The 25,973-nt window shown below is 36.8% G+C and overlaps 2 protein-coding genes and 1 long non-coding RNA gene across 3 annotated transcripts in view; all 3 read left to right on the plus strand.

The window, feature by feature from the left end:
• Window positions 1–25,973, plus strand: part of LOC134664571 (uncharacterized) — a 513,832-nt gene that overhangs the window by 432,379 nt on the left and 55,480 nt on the right. The gene's annotated exons all lie outside the window — the stretch shown is intronic.
• On the plus strand, window positions 5,400–6,989 carry LOC134664684 (juvenile hormone acid O-methyltransferase-like). Its single transcript, XM_063521431.1, has 3 exons — window positions 5,400–5,765; window positions 6,136–6,314; window positions 6,979–6,989. Exons 1-3 carry the CDS (start codon window positions 5,413–5,415, stop codon window positions 6,987–6,989), a joined length of 543 nt encoding a protein of 180 aa, XP_063377501.1. The 5' UTR covers window positions 5,400–5,412.
• Window positions 9,881–12,670, plus strand: LOC134664686 (juvenile hormone acid O-methyltransferase-like). The gene is made up of 4 exons (XM_063521432.1): window positions 9,881–10,269; window positions 10,642–10,816; window positions 11,516–11,627; window positions 12,537–12,670. Exons 1-4 carry the CDS (start codon window positions 9,914–9,916, stop codon window positions 12,668–12,670), a joined length of 777 nt encoding a protein of 258 aa, XP_063377502.1. The 5' UTR covers window positions 9,881–9,913.

Here is a 25,973-nt window from a genome sequence, read left to right on the forward strand (position 1 = left end):
CTCGGCGAGCTGATCTGTTTTTATGTACTCGGTGGAAAGTGGAATATCGTGAGTAATTCGTATGCTGATTGATCGATTATGCACTTATCGTTAATCGTTCCATTCCAAATACATACAATTATGGGCAATCGAGTACAATAATGAAGCATGCATATTGAACTTCATCATCATCATCTCAGCCATAAGATGTCCACTGCTGAACATAGGCCTCCCCCTTTAGGGGGGGTGAATGCCATAATCGCCACGCTTGGCAGGCGGGTTGGTAATGTACTCACTTAACATATCTGTTAGTATCTACCTTGTATCAGAACTGAAACCCACTATTTATTCAACATTTTATCTAGATTCTAGATGCTGATAGCTAGATCTTATCATTTGTTTTAATCACAAAACAAATGTGATTAAAACGTGTAATTACCAAGCATTCCGGCAATGTCAATGTAGGCATTTTAAAAGCGGTTCATTAACATTCAGGGGGTTAGTCCCAGCAAACATTTTTGGTCGATATTCCGAAAAAGGCACCTATTTTAGGTCGCACAATTTAGGGGACCAAAATGAGGCACGTCGAATCGACGTCGTGGGCACGTCGAGTCGACATAAATGGGGAAAAAACGCACGTGCCGGCGACGTATTTATTGACGGTAAATTAGTGATTACAACCATTAGGTCAACACTAGGTCATGTTTCCGACGTGGATTCGACGTCGCCACGACATGCCGCGTAGTTAAAATGTACTAATTTGGTAATCTTTACCACCTTTAGACGTGATGGCGACATATTTTTATCCATATAATTACTCTGCGACGCAATATTTAGATGAGACGCGATGAAGAGAAAAAGAGACACAAACATTACGCTTATATATTCTTTTCACTCAGAAACAAAATGTCTAACAAGAAAACAACTTTAAGTTGTGCAATGATAATGGCGGCCACTAAGTCATGTAAAATAATTTAGGCCGATTACGCTGATGAAGAACGATGAAATCTAGTGCACAGAAATTTTTTTCGTGCAGTATGTTAGGTTTACATACAAAACTATCGATGGGCTTTTGAAATATTTAAGTTTTCAACATTTTATAAAATCAAAATGCATATATTTGCTTGTAATTGAGTGTTGTAATTGAATATTTGTGTGTGTGAGTGTATTGACTTGATCAAAAATATTGTTTTATTTTGAATATTAGCACAATGAAGTACCGTGCGATGGCACCATTCAAGATATAACAACTTAAATTATGCAATTTCATATTTAGCATCTCGTTATAATGAAAGAAAATGGCGGCAAAACCTTATGGTATTGATAGTACTTTACAAGTGATTTTAACTATATGGTCGCAATTTGGTATCTATTTTAAGTAACATTTACCTAAAATTAGTAGCTAAATCGACATAAAATCGACGACCTAAAGGTCTCCGTATAAGAAATAATTACGTCGCAAATACACCTAAAATGTCTTATTAGTACATTTGACCTATTGGTCAGACTTTGCAGTTAATTTTACCTAATATTTCGACTTATTTTCAACCATTAAGTCCCTGACTTCATGGTCCCCGTATAAGAAATAATTACGTCGCATATACACCTAAAATGCCTTATTAGTACATTTGACCTATTGGTCAGGGTTCGAAGTTAATTTTACCTAATATTTCGACAGATTTTCAACCATTAAGTCCCTGACTTCACGGTCTCCGTATAAGAAATAATTACGTCGCATATACACCTAAAAGGCCTTATTAGTATATTTGACCTATTGGTCAGGGTACGAAGTTAATTTGACCTAGTAATTCGACTTATTTTCAACCATTAAGTCCGTGACTTCATAGTCCCCGTATAAGTAATAATTACGTCGCAAATACACCTAAAATACCTTATTAGTAGATATGACCTATTGGTCAGGGTTTAAGGTTAATTTTACCTACTATTTCGCCTTATTTTCAACCCCTAAGTCCCTGACTTCATGGTGTATTTATGAAGTGAAATTTACGTTTTATTATCCCTATATTTTGACTTGGAAGTAAAAGTGTACAATACGTAAAATAATTGGTGACTTAGGACGTCATTTTCACTTAAATTGGTAAAATCTTCTTCGAGCCTAGGAAAAAATACTTAAAATGTACTGAGATCTTAGAGGATATAACCAACGGAGACGCCATGTCTATAATTTTCGGTACAAAATAGTCTGCCGTTTTTGCGGGGGAGGGGCACATCAAATGTATAGGAACGTCATGTCAGATAAACGTCAGTCCATACATGTGGTTGACATGTGGTTGACCATTGGCCGCCTATTTTCGACAGAGGGGAACGCCTGTTAATGACCACTCCGTTTGGTTATATTCTCTAAGACTGAGATGGTAACATAGGGTTGCATCATAAATATTAGTCGATTTAAAAGACATTGTTAAGTAATTTGAGACGGAACTAAAAACGTCGGGAGTGTAATAAATTTAAACGAACGTATTCTGAGAACGAGAAAACCAAACGCTCGAAAGTATACAGGGTGATTCAGGAGACGTGAGCAGGACTAACACTGCGCATTTCGTAAATTATAAGCAACTGTTTCGTATTAGTATTAGTGAGGTTAACGTTAATTTTCTAGTCATGTTGAAAAAAAAAAGTTATTAATTTATTTACGACATGCATGGTCACCCTACAATTAGAATACTAAACTACCGATATTCTGTGTCAAATTGAATGTCATCACGGTCTGGTTACTTTTGAAAACTCGTATCTCACTCAAGTTTGACAGTTTATTTTCTTCGTAATCATAATGCTGTCATTACGCTTAAAAAGGTTTTATGTTTATTAATTAGGTCAGTAGGGTGACCATGATTGTAGAGAATTAAATTTGCCCTCGCCAAAAAGTTAAAAAATAGGAAAAAGTGTGGTTGTTTCACCTAAATACAACGGTGATCGATCAATTATCAGTTACTGAGTGTGCAGGATTAGTCCTGCTCACGTCTCATGAATCACCCTGTATATTAATAAAACAAAGAAAAACAAAAACAATACAATTTATGTTTCTAGTTAGGGTCTAAGGAAGTAAAAGAAGCAAGGAAAAGAATAAAGAAATTTATTAACTCTTAAAGTTGAATACGACCTAATATGAAGCCTATCGCTGACATATACGAGCGATTATACAATTCAGGCAACTACTTTGGTTTTTTCAAATCATTGCAGAATAATTCTAGACGTGCAACACAACGGGCTGCAGCTCAAAGGCGACAACGAACTCCGGCGCCGCCATAGGAGCGAGCGAGACAGCGCAATACGAAGGAGCGAGACGGAGCAATTGCTAGGAGGCTGCAAAGACACTGGACCAGAGACTAGCGAAAATCTTCCCTGTTACATTGTATTTAGGTTAAGATAATATGTAAATAATAAAGTAGTCGTTTGGTTAAGGTTGTAGAAAGAAATTGATGGTACTTAATTGAAAAACGCAGAAGAGATAGGTTGCCTGACTTCATTCGCGATCAACAAGTATCTCAATACTGTACCAAATAGAGAGTTGTAGAGTCAGTGTCGAGTGGCAGACGAGCAGCTAAGTACTCTGTTAATGTGAGGTGACAAATCGGATATACCTATCAATTTATCTCATCATATTTTCATAGCGTTGTAGATAAAGGCCGTAGGGCTTTGTAGAATAGTACCATAATAAACTTATCCGATTAGTCACTGAAGATTGACCTCATTGTGTATACTATACTGTGTTGGGCTGACGTATTGGTTGAGAAGAAATAAAGTGGTAATTATATTCTTCTCTATAGACCGCGGGTTTTTCGCTATCACTTCGCTTCACCCCTTGTTATTGCCGAAACTTATCAACCAATACTAGGCTAATATATTCTGATTGTGTATTTGTCTTGTAGAAATTTAGCTACTCTCGTTCAACTTTAATAAAGATAGCGTATGCTAGTGGTTAGGTTAGCTATATTAGTATTAGATCTGATTAGGGCTCTTTATTAACTTTGTTAACTTTTGTTTGAAAAGAGACCAAAAGATTAAACTAAAGGGGTTTCTTAGGCGGTTCTTCCTCTTTACAGTGTCCACCTTTCTGAATCGCTGGTACAAATAAATATCTATAAATTTGACTTGCAATTCAGTGTTTTCTCTCATACTCTAGTTTGGCCCTAAGCCTTCATAGTTACCTTGCAGTTAGGTTGGACAGACAAGAAGGTATTTAGTTAGAAACTGAGGTAATATCCATCATACCTTACATACCAGGCTTTAATAAGCGACTATTAGAACCGATTTCAGGTAGAAAAGCTCTGATGTGTATTGGTAGTTTTGACGCAGCTAGAGGAAATAAACGACGACGCCAATCGGCCTGACTGTTGACGGCCTCTAGCCGTCGATTGGGCTCATTACAACTTACAAGATATCTAATTTCTGTCACTCGTTTGATCAAGGGTTTATTTGCTATTAAGTTACGGGGAATAAGCTGTTACCATTGTGACCGCAGGTCTAGGGACTAGATTAATTACTAGTACACATCAAGGTTATACGACTTGCGTAGAACAACCTGTGTCTACCTTATTCGAGGCGCCGAGGGCTAGCTTAGTAGGCCACTCACACAAGTAATACTAAAGGTAAACCGTTTAACATCAAATACTATTACAATCCAACATCACATATTGCACTTGTGCACCTGCTAACCCTCCATACGAAAATGCTGGCTAGCTTACACACATATTAGACACATGTCTCTACGTGGGTAGCGCAAACGGAATCAGTTCTAGAAGCTTTGGTATCTCAGAGACAGCCTTGCCCAGTACTTTTCACTTACGTTTAGGAAGAACTGTTCCGCGCCTCCACCGGCGTCGGACGCGATACCGGTCAAGAATTATTTACTTTCGTTCCAGACGAACACGAATTATAGTGGTTCAAGCTCCGTCCGTGAGGAAGTGTGAGGAAGGTTATTGTTTGTCCACGCCTTATTCTAGGGCATAATACCACTTCAATACCCACCTAGGCTTCGGGCAGTTAGCTACTAATAGCTCTCTAAAGAGGCGACTGGTACATGGTGGAAAAACCAAAAGCATGAAAATTAAACCTTGAACTTTTATGAGCTCACACCCAATTTGAAAATAAAGTGTTCGTGTATACTGCTAGTGCAGCACATTGATTAGGTATCAAATTGAATGTCGATTAGATTAAGGACAAAATTACCTTATCTGATGTGGGTGGTGCTAGACATCTAGATGTGATAGCTACCCTTATTGTCATTGAATTTCTCAGATAATTGTTACAAGTTCACATATTTATAGGTGCATTCACATTTTACACTGCTAAAGACCTATTAATATTTAATAAATACTAGACAAACATCAGTGTGTTTTGAGCTGCCGCAGCGATTTAATTAAGTAAATCAGTTTAATTAGAATACGAGGTGTATTCTATAACAACGCAACCATGCAGGATCCAAAAGCATATCAACAAGTCAACAATATGCAAAGCAGAGATCTTGAAGTTATATTAAAAGAAAATCCATTTGAATGGAAACAGAAATATGCTAGAATCATGGACATCGGGTGCGGCGATGGGAGCGCCACTATAGGTATATGGAAAAACCATATTCCAGAGGGTTTTATGATAGTCGGAAGTGACAAAAGTGAGATATGTGTAAACTTTGCGAAGAAGAATTACGAGAGCGACAAAGTTAAATTCATTACGCTTGATATAGAAGGGAAGATACCTGATGATCTGAAAGAATGCTTTGACTACGTGGTTTCAAACTACACATTTCATTGGGTGCAAGGGCAAGAGTAAGTAAAAAATTTATTATTTCACAAAAAAAAATACAAATGCATTTATTTCATTACTTTTTTACAGCTGTCTTAGTTATAAGTAATATGTATAAGGGTTAGGTAGGTCATTAGTCCACTAGTTAGTTATTTTACTTTATTAATTTAGAATGGTACTTATATCTTTTTTAAATCGTAGTCTTTTATTTCTAGTTTTATGTAAGCACTAATAATTTATTTGAAGTTACAAATGATATCTATGTAATTATAATTATTAATTGCACAAAACCATCACAGTGATGCCATTAAAGTCTATAAAAATACTAACAAACATTATTTAAGCCTTAAAACGTAAACAAAATAATGCGTTTTCAAATGTACCTAATTACAGAAAAGGGTTCTCAAATATATACGACATGCTGGCAAAAGACGGCAAATGTCTGCTAATATTCCTCGGCAATTGCAACTGTTACGAAAATTATCGCACACTTTCGCGCACTACAAAATGGCATTCCTATCTTAAAGATGTCAAGACTAAGTTTATGTCTCCATATCATGATTCTCAGGCAAGTACCTACATTATATACAGGGTGATTCAGGAGACGTAAGCAGGACTAACACTGCGCATATCGTTAATTATAAGCAACTGTTTCGTATTAAGTAGTGAGGTTAACGTTAATTTTCTCGTCGTGATGAAAAAAAAAGTTATGAATTTTTTACGACATGCATGGTCACCCTAAAATTAGAATACTAAACTACCAATATTCTGTGTCAAATTGAATGTCATTACAGTCATCACGGTCTGGTTACTTTTGAAAACTCGTATCTCACTCAAGTTTGACAGTTTATTTTCTTCGTAATCAAAATGCCATTACGGTTAAAGAGGTTTTATGTTTATTAATTAGGCCCTGTAGGGTGACCATGATTGTTGAGAATTAAATTTGGCCTCACCAAAAAGATAAAAAATAGGAAAAAGTGTTGTTGTTTCTCCTAAATACAACGGTGATCGATCAATTATCACTATTATCAGTTACTGAGTGTGCAGGATTAGTCCTGCTCGCGTCTCATGAATCACCCTGTATATATTTGTAGTGGCTTTATCTCTTTATCATAAGTTTTACAAATGGTCACTTATCTGTCGCATTGAATGATGGTCCCTATGTCAGTTTGTTTCGAATATCTATTGATTTAACAATGAATTATTTTATTTTTTTCGGAACTATCCAATTTTCAGAAAAGACCTAAGTAGAGTGTGTTTGACAAGAGCGTGACCGGTGTACATCTATATTTTAAGGATGTGGCACAGAAAAAAAAGTACTGGCTGAATAGAATGTTCTTTCGCCTACAATGCTTCGTAAAAAAAAATACATCTAACAGTATCCCACCTAATTAAAATAATTAAACTTCAATAAAAAATGAATATCGCTTACGATTCACGTTAATGAGGCGGTACGTTCTTCTGTACGTAGTGAAAGGGCTCAAAATGTCACGAAACCAAGCTGATTGCATATAAATAAATCGAAGGCGTTTGTAATTAAGTGAATGAAGCATTAATATGGAGTATAAAATGTTTACGACTTTACGAAAAATTAAAAAAGACCTTTTCTCGTCTTCCTTATGTTTTCAAAAAAACCACTTCTATCATTGCGTTCTGGGCCTTCTGGGGAACTAAACTAAAGAAAAAGGTTTGAAGATATATCTAGATACAATCAGAAGGCGTTTGAATAAAAATGGTTTAAAATATGGCAATACAAATTTTACCGGTCACGCTCTTAACGTACATAGTGTACATGTTTTTAAACATTTTTAAACTCTGACTCACTTTTTAGTCCAATTGACATTAATCTCTACTCGCCTGATAATATATCATACTTGTATCTACTCGTTTGGAAAGAACTTAATATAACAATTGTTTTTTCTAGGACCCACAAACCGAAATTAGAAGTTTGATGAGGAAAATTGGTTTCCGAGATATCAATATACAAGTGCAAAATCTTTCGTTTGATTTTGAACGCGGTATAGGCGAATTCAGAGGTAATTTTAGCTTGATGATTCAGTAATTTCTTAAGATAAGATAAACGTACTAGTGCTCGACATGCTAATGCCCAATAGATGACACCTTGCTGTTATCCCTATTGACAATGACTTAAGTTTCAAGATGACATGTACTGGGACCGCGTCGAGCACAAGTACGTTTACCTTACTATTATATTTTAAGAATCAGTTTAGGTGCCTTCAGATGTATGTATTCACTATCAATAAAGAAACCTACTGTAGAGGTCCGGTTGTTCACCGGAATCACAAAACTTTCATCAATCTAACTTAATTTTATTGATAAATCCATCACTGGCGAATAGAGGGCCATGTTTTTTTACATATATTCGGTAAATGTATAAATTCTTGCTGTTCCAGACATGATGAAATGCCTGAATCCCTTCGACGGACTGGAGGATAAATGGGAAGAGTTCATGGACGACTATGTTCAACTGGACCCAAATGCGGGTACAATCACATATCAGCTGTTGGTTGTATCTGGGGCAAAATGAGTAAAACAAGCCCACAATTATCAATTGTTGGCTTCGTTTTAAAATCAATATTTGCATGCTGCAATTGAGAGTAATACTGCTTATACTTACCGATAATATCAACTTCAATATAACATGTTTAAGCAAATAAATCGTATGTAATCTTATCCTTACTACCACATTAGCTAGAAATACATACACTAATAAACTAGAAATGAGCTTAGTTCTCAACATGTAAATACAGTAGAATCCGCTTATAATGACATCGAAGGGAAGTGACAAATACGTCATACTAAGCGGATGTCATATAAAACATACTTGTAGAACTTCTTATTTTTGTTATGTTTTCCAAATTAATCTCAAATTCCTTTGTGAGAAATGAGTTTTATTAAACTTATAACAGATATCAACTTGTTAAAACTAAAATACCTTACACGCCACGAACGCACCAAACATCCTCGCAGGGAAAGATGTGGTGACAGCCACAAAAATCAGCGAATGTGTCAGTATAACCGGCCATAATTTCATGAAAATAGGATTTTTAGGTCATAGTAAGCGGTTTGTCACTACAAGCGAAGTCATCTTATCCGAATTTATCACAAAGAATTTTATATGAACACCAAACTTCGCACAATAATTACGTCATAGTAAGCGGTTGGTTAGTATAAGCGGAGTCATAATAAACGGATTCTACTGTATATAATATATACGCGTGAATCACACTTTTATTCCGTTACAGTTGAACCCAGTAAAAATAAATAAGTGTTAAGTTATCTTATACGAGTGAGTATGTATAGTCTTCTATGTATAAGATAAACCTGTGTGTATCTTTTGGACCCTTTAATTAAATAGACTTCACAGGGTATCAATCACGTTGTTTTTTGAACAATTTAACCGAGCGCTCTGATATCGTCTGCTCACTTTATCGACCTCCTATCTCTTTCAAAGATATCACTGTAAAACAAACTTTATGTTCTTTAGGATAAGGTTTCTTTTTCGAAGTCGTTTGAGGATAATATATGCAGCCGAGATAGTTAGCAGGCGATATTGGATTCAATCCATCTGTCAGCAGCTGATTGGACGGTTGCCTGTCCCCCGTACTGACACATATTCGATACTCCAACAATTTACCAGCCTATTGGATTTTGAAACATTTCCGGCATTCAAATTGCAACGGGTGTCCTTAAATATGCAATGTGGGTGACAGTTCGGTGATTTTATCTTCGCATAAGGAAAGGAGGTTTTTGGCCATACTGAATCAGTACGTAATTGCTATCTGTTTTCGTGTCAAGAACGTCATGATGTTTAACACTTATGACGATTCTCGCAGCGTTGTATGGGGGTTGATAGTCATTTTTATTTACTACACTCTAGTCTTATACGAGTAATAAGTATGTAGCAAAATTGCAAAAACTCGATTGTGTTGTCTGCTATTATATAAGTAATTACCCATTTATAGACATTGCATTTTCATATAAGTGTTTAATTTCGCTGTTATCTAACAAGAACACATAATAATATTTGAAACAGACTAGTCTAGCCTCAGTCTGTTTTGAGCTGTTGAAGTGGTTCAATTAAAAAATATATCAAAGACTATCAAATTAACATAGAATTATAGAGCATTCATTATATAACAAGACAATAATGCAAGATCCAAAAGGATATCAACAAGTCAACAGTTTGCAAAACAGAGATCTTGTAGATATATTAAAAGAATATCCATTTGAATGGAAACAGAAAAACGCAAGAATTATGGACATAGGTTGCGGCGATGGAAGCGCCACTACGGGTCTTTGGACAAAGTATATTCCAGAGAATTTTATGACGATAGTCGGATGTGACAAAAGTCAGGCATGTGTAAATTTTGCAAAGAAGAATTACGAGAGTGAAAGAATTAAATTCATAACGCTTAACATTGAAGATGATATACCCAGTGAACTTAAAGGATGCTTTGACCACGTGGTCTCAAACTACACGTTTATGTGGGTGCAACAGCAAGAGTAAGTCGAAATAATTATTTTACCTTTTTTATTTTAGAAGTACTTGAAGTATGGGCATCTCTACTTAAAAGCCGACCACTGACTATTACAGGCCACCGGACGGTGTCGGCCTGTCAGTTGTTCGGAGCTGTCAAAATTTTGTTCTAACTGACAGGCCGATACCGTCCGGCGGACTGTTAATCGGTGGGCCCCTGTTTTAAATTCATGTCGTTATTTCTGGATAACCCATTTTCATTTAGGTGCGTTATTTATATTTATTTTAAAATTATGATAAATATAAATATATTTAATCTTAACTCACTCATAAAAAAAACCTACACAAACGTGTTTATCTAACAAATTTTAATTAACTGAATTTTTTTTTATGTCCAGGAAAGCCTTTTCTAATATATTCAACATGCTGGTAAAAGACGGCAATTGCCTGCTAATATTCCTTGCCACTTGCAACATTTACGAGAATTATATTAAACTCTCGAGAACTTCAAAATGGAATCCCTATCTTAAAGATGTTAAGACCAAGTTTATATCACCCTATCATGAATCACAGGCAAGTACTAATTGCGACATACCTAAGTGATACCAGCTGAACCACACACACAGTGATACTTAGTGTGAACTTTGGGTTAATTAAAAAAACTCCTACATTATTTGATCGACGCCATTATTATCAGATCTTTGCCGGTCGCTCCGTTCACTAACATGTGTATTTGATCCGTAATAAAATTAAATTTCCTAGCCATCTGCAATTTCTATCATTCCTCTAGCTACTATAACAAAAAGTAGACACTATTACTGTTTTCCAAAATTATTGCCCCAATTCACTTGACTATTTTGTTACGTTTTGACAGCATTTTTTAACAATTTGTTATGATTTTGAATATAATTTTTAGACAACTGGATTTGATATGCCCTTAAGGATCGTGTTGATGATTGGTGTGCCTCTCATGGCTCCTCTACACGATGTGCCAATGCCGGCCACTCAAAGAGACGCATTTATGCGTTAGAGGGAGCAGGTGATATTGCTATCTCATTCTACCACATGGCTGCGTCCCTTGGAGTGGCCGGCGTTGGCCCATCGTGTAGAGGAGCCATCATGCACGACTTCCACTTCATTTCGCACCATTCAGCGTGAGCGATCGTCAAGGTCGTATCAAAAGGAGATCATAACCGTAACCAATTGTTAAATCTTAATCAGACTGCTGGGCATTACATAATGTAAATGTTACAACTGTCTCGATCTTTATAGGATCCAAAATCCGAAATTAGAAGTATGATGAAGAACATTGGTTTCACTCATATTAAAATTCAAGTGCAAAATCGTACATTTGATTTTTTACGCGGTATAGAAGAATTAAAAGGTAAGTTTTACTTGACAATTCTGTTATTTCATTATATTAATTATGGCACTCTAGAGACCAAGAGCGTGGGCAGTTTTGATAATTGTCCGAGTTTTAATTTTTAACAAGCAGAAACGTCTGCGAACGATGCTATTAAGCTTAGAATAAATTTAAAAGTGGAAAAATTATTGTCTTTTTGTCTTTGTGTTTTGTCTGTGTTATTGATATGTCTTTGTGTTTATTTGTGTTTTGTGTGTTGTATCCAGTGGGCAGTTTTGATAATTGTCCGAGTTTTAATTTTTAACAAGCAGAAACGTCTGCGAACGATGCTATTAAGCTTAGAATAAATTTAAAAGTGGAAAAATTATTGTCTTTTTGTCTTTGTGTTTTGTCTGTGTTATTGATATGTCTTTGTGTTTATTTGTGTTTTGTGTGTTGTATCCAGAGGCCGTAAGTTCAAGTCTCACCCAAGACAGTAATTTTTCCACTTTTAAATTTATTCTAAGCTTAATTGTCCGAGTGTCACTGCATACTTGCTACGTAAAAAAACCTAAACAATATGGCGACAAAGGTTTTCCTAACCTTTACCTACATTGGGCCCGATTCGGATTTTGAAATAGATATCTATTAGATATCTTTTAGACATCACCAAGGATATGTTTTAGATCTAACCTGTCAAATTTCACATTTGTGCGATTCTGGAGATACTCTTGAACGATTTCCATAGGATATGTCATAGAGATCCAATTCACATCTAATAGATATCTTACTCTATCTAACGTAAAAGTGACATTGGTTGCCCGAATTGCGCTGCAAAAGAGAACTAGTTGATATCTAAACTATAACGTATCTAGAATGGATCTAGTACGTTTCATCTCTTGTGAATATCTTGAAGTTCGAATACGGCAGAATGTATACTTGCTGTTCCAGACATGATGAAATCCTTCAATCCCTTCGACGGCCTAGAGGAAAAATGGGATGAGTTCATGGACGATTATGTTAAGCTTGATCCCAATGCGGGTACGTTCATATATAAGCTGTTGGTTGTTTCAGGGACGAAATGAGTATAATAAACACACGGTAAGTGTAACCTACTTTATTGTTATTACTTATACGTAATCTGTTTATGTAGGTAAATAAAACGTTATCGCATTTACCTAAGCACATCTAAGATACTAGCAAATATTTAGTTATATTCATAAGTGTTTTTGTATCATCGTGTCTAAGAATTTTATAACAATGGTGTTATTCTAAATCAATATTTTTTTATTCTTAAATTTATTTGGTGTTCCGTCATATCAATCTGTACAAATGTAGGGTATCAGTATGTCGCCAAGATACTAGGGTTAGCCCTTTAGGTGACAGTCCATTTCCAACGACAGCTGCACTACTGTTCATTTTACTATGGAAATTGACAATGACAGCGACGCGTTCAGTACCGGTAGTGCGACTGCGGTTAGAAATGGAATGTTACCATTACTGTATATTTTTGCTATAACTACATGCATCTTAAATTATAATGTTTGCCAAATACCAATAAAAATATAGATAGGTACAATATTGACTTCCAACCTTCACTAGTTTGAGAAAGACTAAAAAACGAGAGCAGAAATTGTCTGTGGAAGGTTACTTACCTATGGTATAAGAGCATTAAATATTAATACATTTAATCTCCTGTTTTTATTAAATTCCTACAAAAATATAGAATTTTGAATTAGATTGTTAACATTCGTATCAATGTTAACATAACTTTATTACTTATCGTCGGTTGAGATTTGTTTGTGCCAGTTGCATTTTTGACAAAATCGTTTTTTAATGATTCTTAAAATAACTAACTAACTAAATAATTGTCAATAATCGGTTTGAAAACCTATTTTTGAAAAATGTTATGCCTTATCCGCATTTCGCTATAGGATAATTACACTATTTTTACAGAAAATTATCACAAAAGTGTGACATCTCCAAAACGCTTGTGTCATATTATCATACATTGTACGTTTAACGTTTACTTATCAATAACGGATATGGCAATATTATAAATGCTTTTATTTTATGATTACCACTATATTTACAATATTTGTAATCTTTTTCCTGGCGTTATCCCGGCATTTCGCCACGGCTCATGAGAGCCTGGGGTCCGCTTGACAACTAATCCCATGATTTGACGTAGGCACTAGTTTTTACGAAAGCGACTGCCATCTGACCTTCCAACCCAGAGGGTAAACTAAGCCTTATTGGGATGAGTCCGGTTTCCTCACGATGTTTTCCTTCACCGAAAAGCGACTGGTACTTAAATATCAAATGATATTTCGTACATAAGTTCCGAAACACTCATTGATACGAGCCGGGGTTTGAACCCGCGACCTCCAGATTTACAATATTTGTAATATTATATCTATATTTCGGGGATCTCGGAAACAGCTCTAACGATTTCGATGAAATTTGCTATATATGGGGGTTTTCAGAGGCGATACATCGATCTAGCTAGGTCTTATCTCAGGGAAAAGAGAGAGAGGGAAAAGAGCAAATATCTGGGAGACCGATCTCCCAGATATTTGAAATAAACCGAAATGTCGTGGCTGATAGACAGCCTGTGTTAGAGAAAACAATAAAACGCCAGTAACATCGGTTCGGAGCTCCCTAACCGAATTATGGGGACTCGCGACCCGCTACTTTACGAGTTGCCGACAGTTGGAGCAACTTTTACACCGCACCGACACGCCAACTTCCCACTTTGGAAGATATGCCCAAATTAATGTGTGTTATGATGAAGGAAATAGCTACGTACACCAGACATATATTATAACGCAGGCTTCGTCAGGTGAACACAAATTTACTATCAGCTACAGGCATCGTCACAAACAACTACATTGATAAAATCCGCAACAGGCTTCGTCAACTCACTTACTCTAAAAATTCACATTAAAACCACCATCACACATATGTCTAAATAGACAACAAAGACCATCTAGTCTAGAACGCAAAAAGAAAAACTATTATTTGAGGGCAGTGCCCGAGCGACCGTTATTATGAAGAAACTTGCTCCAGCCCGTCTTTTTGTTTAATAGTGGTATTTATTCATGAAACGATTAACTAATTGACTACATGCAAAATATAAGGAATAAGTATGCAGTTGCTTAGATTAGTAAATGGACTATTCATAAATATATAAATCTTGTGTTTTTCTCTTCAACTGAACGCAGTAATGTTTGTCCATTAAGGGGATCATTTTGCACATATCTCCACTATGAAAGACCGTGTTGTACCTCTCAGCTGTATTCGAACAATGAGATATGTCAAATAAGTACTAGATATTGAAACGATATGGATTAGATATGTCAGTGTCAAACAAGTGTCAAAATTGTCATTTCTTCAAACAAAAACGTCACTTTTGACACTTGTTTGACACTGACATATCTAATCCATATCGTTTCAATATCTAGTATTTGACGTATCTCATTGTTCGAATATGGCTGTCTTATCTTATTTCTATTAAAATCAATAGAAATAAATTTGAGTTAGACACATAATTCCTTACATCCACGTACCTTACTACGTAATACTATTTCGGGACGGCTTAGGTTGCGAGACCTATGAGGACCGGTCTAGGCGTTCTATTTATATGTCTCTCATTACGATGCCGATGAGGGAAATAGGACGTAGGCTCGTGTCTCAAATGCCTCTGAGCCATTTAGCCTTGAGTGGGTTATGTTAGAAAGTTTGTTTATGTTCTCTATATCTACGTATGTACAGTACTCACCCATTTGAAGTGCGTTTTTAATAACAAGCCTTCCCGACGTAAATGACATTATTTTTCAAAAATTTGGAAAAAAAGGTGGGCTGAAGAAGGCGATCCGTTGCATGAATCAAATCCCATTCTTTCCCTCCTACTCTATAGAGGTGACAAGGGAGGAAAGGAGAGATGACTCTAATACTTTTACTCATTTTAACTAAACGTCCTTAAAGCTTTCATACACAAATGGCACGTTATGAGAACATAACAGCATTATAATTCTCTCAAATTCTATGTGGGCCGTTCTAATTGTCCATTAGTTAGCGAGCAGCCAATTACTCCGCCATTAGCTGCGAATCTTCGTAATAGCAATTTCGTCGCTAAGGAGGCACGCGCCTTGCGCCAACTTCAGGGGAATTCGGTAATGAAGCAGGTGCCCTACATACAAGTTTGAGGTGAATGTAGCTGCGATTATGTATTTTTATATTTTGGGGTTTAATTTGGTAGATTGCACTTAAACGGCCTTAAACACGCTAAGTAACGATGTTTCGACAGGTACCAATATAAAGTTTTTACATAGTATCTAAAATCCCAAATTCATTTTCTTTTAGGAATTGACAGAATTGAGTTGTATTCCAAGTCCTGGACTGGCTAGTCGTCAAGTCGAAATCGGATTTTAAAGATACTCAATGTTGTTTTAAAAATTTCCTATTGAAAACTAAGCAAACCCAGGTAAGTAGGTATGTATATAAAAACACATGATATTATAGAAATCGATGCCCTTTAATCCTAGGTGAAGAAGTCTTCAATTATAAGACCATACTTAATTTCGATTCTATTAGGCATTATTATTTAACTATTAATCTAATAAAATACCCATTTACAGAAATAATTAAATTATGTAATCTTAACATTAATCGCTTAATTATTAAGCATAATATTTATCTCCGTTATTAAGCGAGGTTATCTTGTAATTAATTAATGTGACCCAGTTGATAAAGGCATATTTAACATCGTGTTGACAATACGAGATCTTAATCAAAACATTCATTACTATACTTAATAAGAAGTGCTATTATCAGCTTAGGGTCAAGGCGGCAACAGTGGCTCACCTCGTACAGTGGCTCAGTTGCCCAAATATCGCTCTATAATATAGCACCCTCCTGTGTTAGAATAACCATTGCTCGTCCATTTGAATTTATTCGATTACTAAATGTTTCTGCTGTATTAGCAGACAAATAGGTTCTCTCGTGTTGAAAGTAGGTTGAGTCACTATTCCCGCCTGGACCCTCGTACCGTCGTTTACACTGTTAATTATAATCCTATATTCAAATAAGGTCAGTTAAAAGTTTTGTTATTAGGACGAGTACAACAACAGTAGCTCCATCACAAATGAGTAGGTACTACAGTTTAAATGAGGAAAATTATACGGACAAGTATCCAAAGTATCCAAACTTATTCCTCGCACAAAGAATAAGTATTGCGATACAGCGGGGAAATGCTGCCAGCATCTACGGCACCATTCCGCAGGATAGTTTGTAATTATTTATTTTTAGATTAGTTTTATTTATTTTTAGATTTAGTTTTTAAGTTTTGTAGGTTAGTTATTTAATTATGTTTTAAGTATGGTATTATTTTGTTTGTAGGTATTAAGTTTGTATGCACTAATAAAGTATCCAAAGAAAACTCGATATGTTCAAAAATTGTTGCGCATAATAATATTTTTTTAATGAATACAATTTAGTGCAATCGGGTTCTTATACAGAGAACTCTTACATTAAATCACTACGCCACGTAAAATCACGGTTTTCTCAAATCCCGCCAGGTAATACAAAATCACTTACAAATCAAGAATTTCAAACCCCTAGAGTTCGGGCAAATATGACGCATGATCGGCTCGCGAGATTAGCAAATATTGTCCGCGCCAGGTCGGCCGTGTGGACAAAGCACTCCACTTCTTCTATCGGATATCCACCGAACTCATGGACACTCTAGCGTTAGATATTGCCAGAGGGCTAATACAGATTCTCGGAAAGATAAATTGTTTTTAATGATTTGTTTGGGACACAAATCCTGGAATGTCATTGAGAACGTAGGCAGAATGCAATTCTACTTACTTAATGTACATAGGCCCACTTGCACCATTGCACTAACCCGGGGTTAACCGGTTAAACCTGGAGTTGCCATGGTTACACATACAATTTGACACTAGGTTAAAGGTCAGTGGGGTGGTGCAAGTGGGCCTTATACTAGCTAGTATTGTTTGTATAAATATAACGTTTCTTAGGCCCACTTGCACCATCCCACTAACCCGGGGTTAAGCGGTTTAACCGTCAACCCAGTGTAAAATTGTACTGGTAACCATGGTAACTCCAGGTTTAACCGGTTAACCCCGGGTTAGTGGAATGGTGCAAGTGGGCCTTAGAGAGGTCAGGCGCCGCTTAAAGGAAAGGGGCCTTGATCCGAGCTCCGGGTCATTCCTGGTGCAGAGGCTGTCCATTGCAATTCAATGCGGCAATGCAACTTGCTTCATACTTGTGTGATAGGTAGGTACCTTTGCACCGTGGGTGGCGCGGAGTGGCCTATTCCAATAGGCAAGCAGTTTTATACCCTTACTATTCGGTCTGTAAATTTAGTTGAAGATTTATTTGGACCTACATACTTATCTCTAGGTTATACTCGTGTTTATCACTTAGGTTACCTATTCGTATTTAGATGATACAAAAATCATGTACCTACCAACATTGATGATCTTTGTGTTATTTCGAGGAGGATTTAAAATTTCGGCCCCGTTATAAGTTAACATTAAGAAAATGCATTTTGAATAGGTACCTAACATTTATTTGTACGTTTATTTCATTGATTTATGGTATTAGTTTACAGGGTGGTATCAAATAATAGTAGCTATCTGTATCGGACAACTAATTGGATTGCAGCGTATACAGTTTTCACCGACCCCGTTTATTAAAAACAAATTATATCAAGCTCAACTCGACTCTTATTAAGTCGTCGAAATAAATAGGATCATGCATCGAATGAAAACAGAATTTGCATTTAGACAGATTTCATTATTGTTTCGTGGAAAACAATTTGTTTTGATGGGTGTCATCAATTTCTCTCTTGTTGTTAACTTTATTTAGAAGCGTTATTTTGGACAGTGTACAAAAATACCTACTGCATCATAAGAAAAGCATTTTACAAAATGCGTTATTGTATCTGCAATGCAATAACAATTATTATCTAATCTAAGACGATTGTCATCATCATCATCATCTCAGCCATAAGACGTCCACTGCTGAACATAGGCCTCCCCCTTGGACCTCCATACGTGCCGGTTGGAAGCGACCGGCATCCAGCGTCTCCGGCGACCTTAACAAGGTCGTCTGTCCAGTGTCCATCTTGTGGGTGGACGACCTACGCTGCGCTTGCTAGTTCGTGGTCTCCACTCGAGCACTTTTCGACCCCATCGGCCATAGCCAAGACGATTGTGTAGCTATCTAAGTCGAATCAAATTATAGGTAAGTAATTTTTATTTACGCGGCGACAATTTCGGCCAAAATATGCGGATCGCGTAAAATTAATTTCAATAAATAAGTTACGAGTATGTTATGTAAATTCGACAATTTATTATATAAACACTATTAAGCCAATTCGAAAAAAATGTTACCTACCTGAATACTTAATATTAACTTATTGAGTGACGCTCGCGTCAATACATGTACGGATAAGTACGAGCGAGTTAGTAAGAGCGAAATTTATTTAGGTAATTCCTTCTCAGGGCCATATTCGTCTTATCCCCATTTTTTTTCATATTTTGAAACTAGTTTTGAAACTATCAAAAATGTAGGGAACAAAAGAGACAACTTTACATGACAGTCAACTTAAAACAGTTTAATTACACTACAAAGGGAATCTAATTAACTGTAGGTATGAGCTTAATGACACGAGGACCTAATAGCACATGATCAGACCCGTGAAGCGAGCCTAAGATAGCTGCCATCTGCCGGCATAATCACAGTAATAGGGCAGGTAATAACATTACTTGCGCCGCTTTGCCCTAGTGTAGGTTGAGACAGTAGGTTAACGTACCTGCATGCTCTCACTTGGTTTGAGCAGCATAATAAAATGCGGAGAAACAGCAACACTCTTAAACTGTCCATCGGTGTGGTGGACCTTATTACAAAAGGCATAAGGTCCACAGACAATTTACAGTGTGGGCGATGGTACAATCTACTTGCCGGTACAATCAATTTAATCAGCTCGGTTATTAGGGACCTTGGGCCAAATTCGACATGTACAACTGTCAGATTTCGCATCCACGTCAAATCAACAGTTGATTTTATTGCATACTGAGTGTTGATTCCATCAACGGTGGATAATATCATTTGGTACGACCAAAACTCAACTCTAAACTAAGGGTGGTTCGGTTTGGTTTGCTTGTCACCCTACCTGTGGATTGTTAATGTCAAAGTTTGACATTGTACGTATTCGAGAACTTATGATTTTTCCCACATCAACGGGAGATCAACACGATACGTCAAACGTCGCTTGTCGAATAGGGGTCCTTTACACGTAAAGTTCTATGTCCTGATCCTACAGACTGATTGGCGTTTTAACGCCGTACGGCGAAATGCGGCCCCGCGTACGTAATACGTCAACGATTTCGGGTTTTTCAAAGCGTGTCTTGAGGGAGGTCAAAATAAAACATATACACATGGCGAAACGATCAATCGGTGGCGTCAATAAAATTACTATAAATCGCTTTTAGTCACTTATCTTGCTATTGATTTGCGATAAACGGTCAAGAACCGCGTTAGCAAGCACGCTGGATCGTCACGGTACCACTTAATTATATAATTAACTGCAATTATATAGCAAATTACAAACTTTATTCCCGCCGCGAAAGATCTGAACGAGCTCGGTGCCATCGATTGGGACAGAAACGGCGCTAGACAGGGAAGCATGGCGTTCCTTAGTGTCAGAGGCCAAGATCCACTTCGGGTCGCTACGCCACGGAGATAAGTAAGTAAGTATTCCCAGGGGTAATCAATAGGTCTTACTATAAATGTGTCAAAAGATCTAACTGTTCTGCATATACTGTGTTCCGGGTTATTCGACACACGTGCTGCCGTGCGTGCTTATTACACAACTGGGGCAGTTAAGACGACTTCCTGATAATGGCAGTTGCTTCTTTCTCTCTTATTAGACTATTTCAAAATTTGAATGTACATAGTAGTGAGACGTTAGATACATGCGCGTATAATTATCGCGGCTAGTATAGGTAAATTAAGCAATTGCACAGAATAAATAATAGTACTATAGTTCGTTTTTTTTAGCATTAGAAAGAACTCCACAGAAGCAAGCGTGCAGTTTTTATCAGGCTCTTTAATTGTTAATAATTATTGAATTATCTAATGTAGCATGGTCAATACATACAATTTACTTCAAATTATTACAGCTAAAAGTGCCGGATTTGGAACCACAAGCTTACTTCTGCGAAGTTCTTTCTAATGCTAAAAAAAAAGGACTGTAGGTACAGAAGACTCACTCTCTAACAAAACGCGTCTGTTACGATCAGGACATATATGGCCGCTAGGTGGCGACAGCGCCATGCGCGGCTTATGGCAAACCCCAAAATTGGGGTCGAGCGGATGTACTTTTAGCTACCTGTAGCCAAGCGACGAAATCGCGGAGTGAGACACGCCTGGCAATTGTTTATCTTATTGACTTTAAAAAAAATAACTCGCTCACGAGATTTTTTTGTATGAAGTACCTGTGTTAAAATATTCACTTTTGAATATTATAACACTTATAAAAGTATCGTTCTTATACATATATATATATATAAGCATTGCCGACTTATTTATTTAACCTAGTAAGGGAGAATTTTACCATTTAAATATCAGACGTTTGCTCTAAAAGCTAATGTCATCATCAATTACATGAATTATTCACATTTTTTATTTATTTATTATGAATGGGCTTACTCATGGCCACAGACTAGCCGAGGCGTAGACGTGGCCTACGATGGAGCGAGCTCGCCCAGAAGGTGCCTGTTCACTCTTGATTTAGGTTTGATTTTGGGTTATAAGAACACGGAAATATAGACGCCGGCAAGGAATTCTATTCCTTAGCAGTGCGCATAAGGAAAGTAGAAGCAAAGCGCTTCGTGCGAATTGGTGGAATATCTACCAAGTAAGGATGGAAACCGGCCGTGCGTCTAAAAGTCCGATGGTAGAATGGGGACGGTGGAATAAGCTCGTGTAGCTCTTGGGCACACTCCCCGAAGTGCAACCTGTAGTAGACAGGCTGGCGACTTTCCGCCGATGGCTTTTACATAAAACATTATTGAATGTTATATTAATACTCAATCGGTTTTAATTATAAACTGTCTGTCATTTTATTCTTCCATGCACTAAAAAACAGGCGAACGATCTGAAAACCAGAATAACGTGCCTTTAGTTCTTAACTCGCAGCTATTCTTAACAAAATACTTGAACCAAACTATTTAAATTTGTTGTAAAAATATTATTCCAGCTTGAAAACTTTCGAGTTGCTTGTGGAAATTTCTTACAACTTTGAACTTCCAAGTATGGGAAGTTTGAAGTTGTATTAACGTACCGGAATTACTGAAGGGCTGGAAATTAGAGAGTAGTTTTGAAAAAGTTTGAGTACGTTATCGTACATAAATATTTTTATAAAAATATGCGGCATTGTTACTCTTTTGTATATATTTGTATCTATCCTTCTTCAACCTAGCGTTTTCCCGGCCTAGCGCCAGGGTCAGCGGGTATTTGTATCTATAATAAAATAATTTATTTTCCGGCTTATTTTATCTTTCTTTCCTTTATCTTTCTTTCTTTTTATCTGTTACTTTCCGTTATTATTTTTCACTTCCTGGTCTCATCGGAAGATCAGCGCTAGAAGTCGTCAGCAATATGCTGAAATGGGGCCATTTAGTGACACTTTATTTCCACTACGTCCTTTTTATGTATGTTTATTGTCTGTGTGTTTACGAATTAAAACTATACTTCTTCTATTCTAATAAAATTGAAGCGTTCAATAATGCATGTAAGTAATAACAACAAATAATGAAATAACATCAATATTTGCAGAAAACTCAATAAGCAGTAACGATTTTGGACTGAAAAGAGTTCATATACCTTCACGCCCAACAAAACATTTGGAACAGAAACAAAAGCACCGCTAAGCACCTACTCCGACCCACAATAACATACATTGTCGTTAGCTTTTCTTCTAAAAGCAAATATACTTTATACGTCCCTGTGGGTCGATACGGGATACTTAGAAAGTGAATTATCCACGCGGGAGCCAAGTAGGTAAATAAAATCCACAAATAAATGGGCTAACCACGTTCACGTAGGCAATCATTTCGTTAAGAAAGTACGTGTAAAGTTTTATTTCTCTAGGGGCCTGCCCGGGCCCACAAATCATTATTATGTCGTCTTTTAGTTGTGTTTGAGCTTAGTGTCGATGCATTCGCTTCCGTTATGCGGTGCTGCACAAACTGCTGCATTAAGTGACATGAATAAATTGGAATTTGATTCAAAAACGAGTAATAAATAAGACGGATGAGTGATTCTTTCGGTAAAAATGACAAATGATTATTTGTTAAAGTACCCAATTGTTTATTTCTTCGTTCGCTCTAAGTCGAGAGTTCTGTTGCAAAAATACACGTACATCGAAACAATTGATCAACCGTGCCGTCCGTGGTTTGGTTTACAGCCAACCACTACAAATTACATTGTGACGTCGCAGTGAAGCTATATTCTAGAACACGGACGGATGAGGCCGAATGGATGAGGCATCTAGGTTATATAAAACAGATTTTTATATATTTCAAAATAAAGGAGACATTTGGATGGCTATTGCAACAGCATTACTGTTGCAAGCGTTGAAACGGGCGTTATCAGTGTGAATTATTCGTCTGTACCGCATTACTGTCGCGATCAGAACATTCATATGTCACTTTTTTAATCAAGGAGAATGACAGAGACACCTACACTACTAAATAAGTATATGCCCGAGCGTTCGACGATGCCCGTTGTCACGACCGTGATAATGTAAATATAAGGTACACTGTATCAACATAAATATATTCTGAGACCCGACTGACGATGACACCAAGACTATAAATAATAAGTAATAACAACTAAATGCACCGCCTCCGTGTTAACTAGACAGTACTTACTTACTAAGGGTCGGTTGCACCAAATCGTCTGTCACCGTTAAAGCGCAAAATTTTATTGTATGGGAAGTTTCATTAAGTGCTGAGTGACGTTGATCAGTCCGCTAAATGTGGTTGGTGCAACTGGCCCTTCATCTCCTCCCGCTGTACGACAAAATTTATGTATAAGACCACTGCTTGAAGAGTTACTTTAACTAGAGACCCTAATCCTCGAATGACACATCCAACCTTCCGCCGCTGCGCGTCAGTGTCCTAAGTGACACAAATAGAGTGCCATCTCTGGCTGCATGCAGGCAATATAAAACGTGCCCCCGACTTATTACTGCGATGTTCCACCACGTGAGACCTTACGTCGCTTATGGCGACGAGTTTTGATCAAGCTGTAGGTGCAGGAGATTGTTATGGAAAAACATTTATGTAGTATGGTAATTCAGGAGACCATTTAAAACTTGTTTTAGTAATATAATTTTATATCATTGGACATATTATAATACGTACAGTAGAAACTACAACTAGTAACTGAAATTAATTTTAGAGCGGCAATTCTAGTTTTAACAAAGAGCATTTGTGAAAACTAGTTTCATGGTAACACAGTGATTGAGTATAGGTATTGTTTCAATTTTCCAAATCAATTACAAATCCGTGTTTCAGTTTTGTCATATATATATATTAAATATGATTCTATTCTTTCAACGTTAGTGAACTGATGATTATATATTACAAAACGCCTTAAGGACACCTGAATGTTGACCTGAAGATTGAGCCGATTTCATTAGATTGGATTGTTAATGTTTAAACACTTGGGATACTTTACTACATTAAATATTGGTATAAGAACTTTGATAAGCAGAATAATCATAAGGTCGTTGCTCATCATTTAGTGCAACGTAGGTACAACCAAAGTTAGGGTATTCCAGTCTCCTAGTTGGAAGCCACAAATTGCTCGGAAACTTACCTTAGCTTGGTGAGTGACGGCAACTTTGTGTCAAGCAGCTTAGCTCCGGCCCCATAATGGCTACTTCATTGTGTGCTGACTAAAGGTAAGTGCAGTTAACCTTAGATGTGCTTTATAAGACGCAACACTTTATAGCTGAGTATTGCAGCAAAGTAATTTATTGAATTGAAATGTTTCATACGTTTTTTTTTTCATTCAATACTCATCATCATCATCATCTCAGCCTATATACGTCCCACTGCTGGGCACAGGCCTCCTCTCGAGCGCAAGAGGGCATTCAATACTCGTATTTTAAATATTTTTGACCTATCGTGTAATTTTATGCGTTAGAGCGTATTTATACGGGAAAATGCTGACGACAGGATTAAGTAGAGAAAACGAGGGGAAGCCTTTGCCCAGCAGTGGGATAACAAATAGGCTAATTAAAAAAACCGGGCAAGTGCGAGTCGGACTCGCGCACGATGGGTTCCGTACCATAAAGCAAAAAAAAACGGAAAAAAATGCAAAAAGAAAACGGTCACCCATCCAAGTACTGACCACGCCCGACGTTGCTTAACTTTGGTCAAAAATCACGTTTGCTGTATGGGAGCCCCACTTAAATCTATATTTTATTCTGTTTTTAGTATTTGTTGTTATAGCGGCAACAGAAATACATCATCTGTGAAAATTTCAACTGTCTAACTATCACGGTTCGTGAGATACAGTCTGGTGACAGACAGACGGACGGACGGACGGACAGCGAAGTCTTAGTAATAGGGTCCCGTTTTACCCTTTGGGTACGGAACCCTAAAAAAGCGTGTTAACTATTATGTCTTTATGGATGGTGGGCAGTATAGGTACGTTACGCACAGAAATGAACGTTAATGACTGTTCTATGATTTTATTCATTTGGTGTTGAAGACATTTGAATGTTGGCAGTTGTTATTATATGCTAAAAGCAAGAAGTAATTCTATTATTTTGAATATTACATTACTCCCCAACATTAGTAGTGATGCAAAAAAAGACAATTAATAATATCCTCGGGTAAGCAATAAAAATTTCATTTCATGTTATTTTTACTCAGTATCACTTGAATGTCATCAGTCTGCTGTTTCACATAAATTCCTTACCTACATTCTGAACTACAGATAAAAAATACCTGAAATGTTTATTCAATTAAAAATAAGAACTAGAATAATTTTAAAAATATGAGATGCTTGACCCAAGTTGACTTCGATGTGACTTTACGAACATACACTTAGTAAGTACACTCACGGTAAATGGGTATCCTCTAACTTCTTGCTATTAGGGGGTCATCCATTAATTACGTCACACGAATTTCTAGGTTTTTGACCCCTCCCCCCCTTGTCACATTTGGTCACATTTGGCAAAGCCCTCCCCCCTAGCGTGACGTCACATTTTTTCTACGAAATCGCCAAATCGAATTAAGTAAGTAGGTACTTAAGTATTATTAATATTTTATCAAAATA

Source organism: Cydia fagiglandana, chromosome 5, assembly GCF_963556715.1.
Source record: "Cydia fagiglandana chromosome 5, ilCydFagi1.1, whole genome shotgun sequence".
NCBI classification, from domain to species: Eukaryota; Metazoa; Arthropoda; class Insecta; order Lepidoptera; family Tortricidae; genus Cydia; species Cydia fagiglandana.

Excerpts from the sequence above, each read along its gene's own strand:
- LOC134664684 (XM_063521431.1), top strand. The coding sequence starts at position 5,413 with ATGCAGGATCCAAAAGCATATCAACAAGTCAACAATATGCAAAGCAGA. Across the intron at positions 5,766-6,135 it reads CATTGGGTGCAAGGGCAAGA|AAAAGGGTTCTCAAATATAT; the intron begins GTAAGTAAAAAA and ends ACCTAATTACAG.
- LOC134664686 (XM_063521432.1), top strand. The coding sequence starts at position 9,914 with ATGCAAGATCCAAAAGGATATCAACAAGTCAACAGTTTGCAAAACAGA. Across the intron at positions 10,270-10,641 it reads ATGTGGGTGCAACAGCAAGA|GAAAGCCTTTTCTAATATAT; the intron begins GTAAGTCGAAAT and ends TTTTATGTCCAG. Across the intron at positions 11,628-12,536 it reads CGGTATAGAAGAATTAAAAG|ACATGATGAAATCCTTCAAT; the intron begins GTAAGTTTTACT and ends TTGCTGTTCCAG.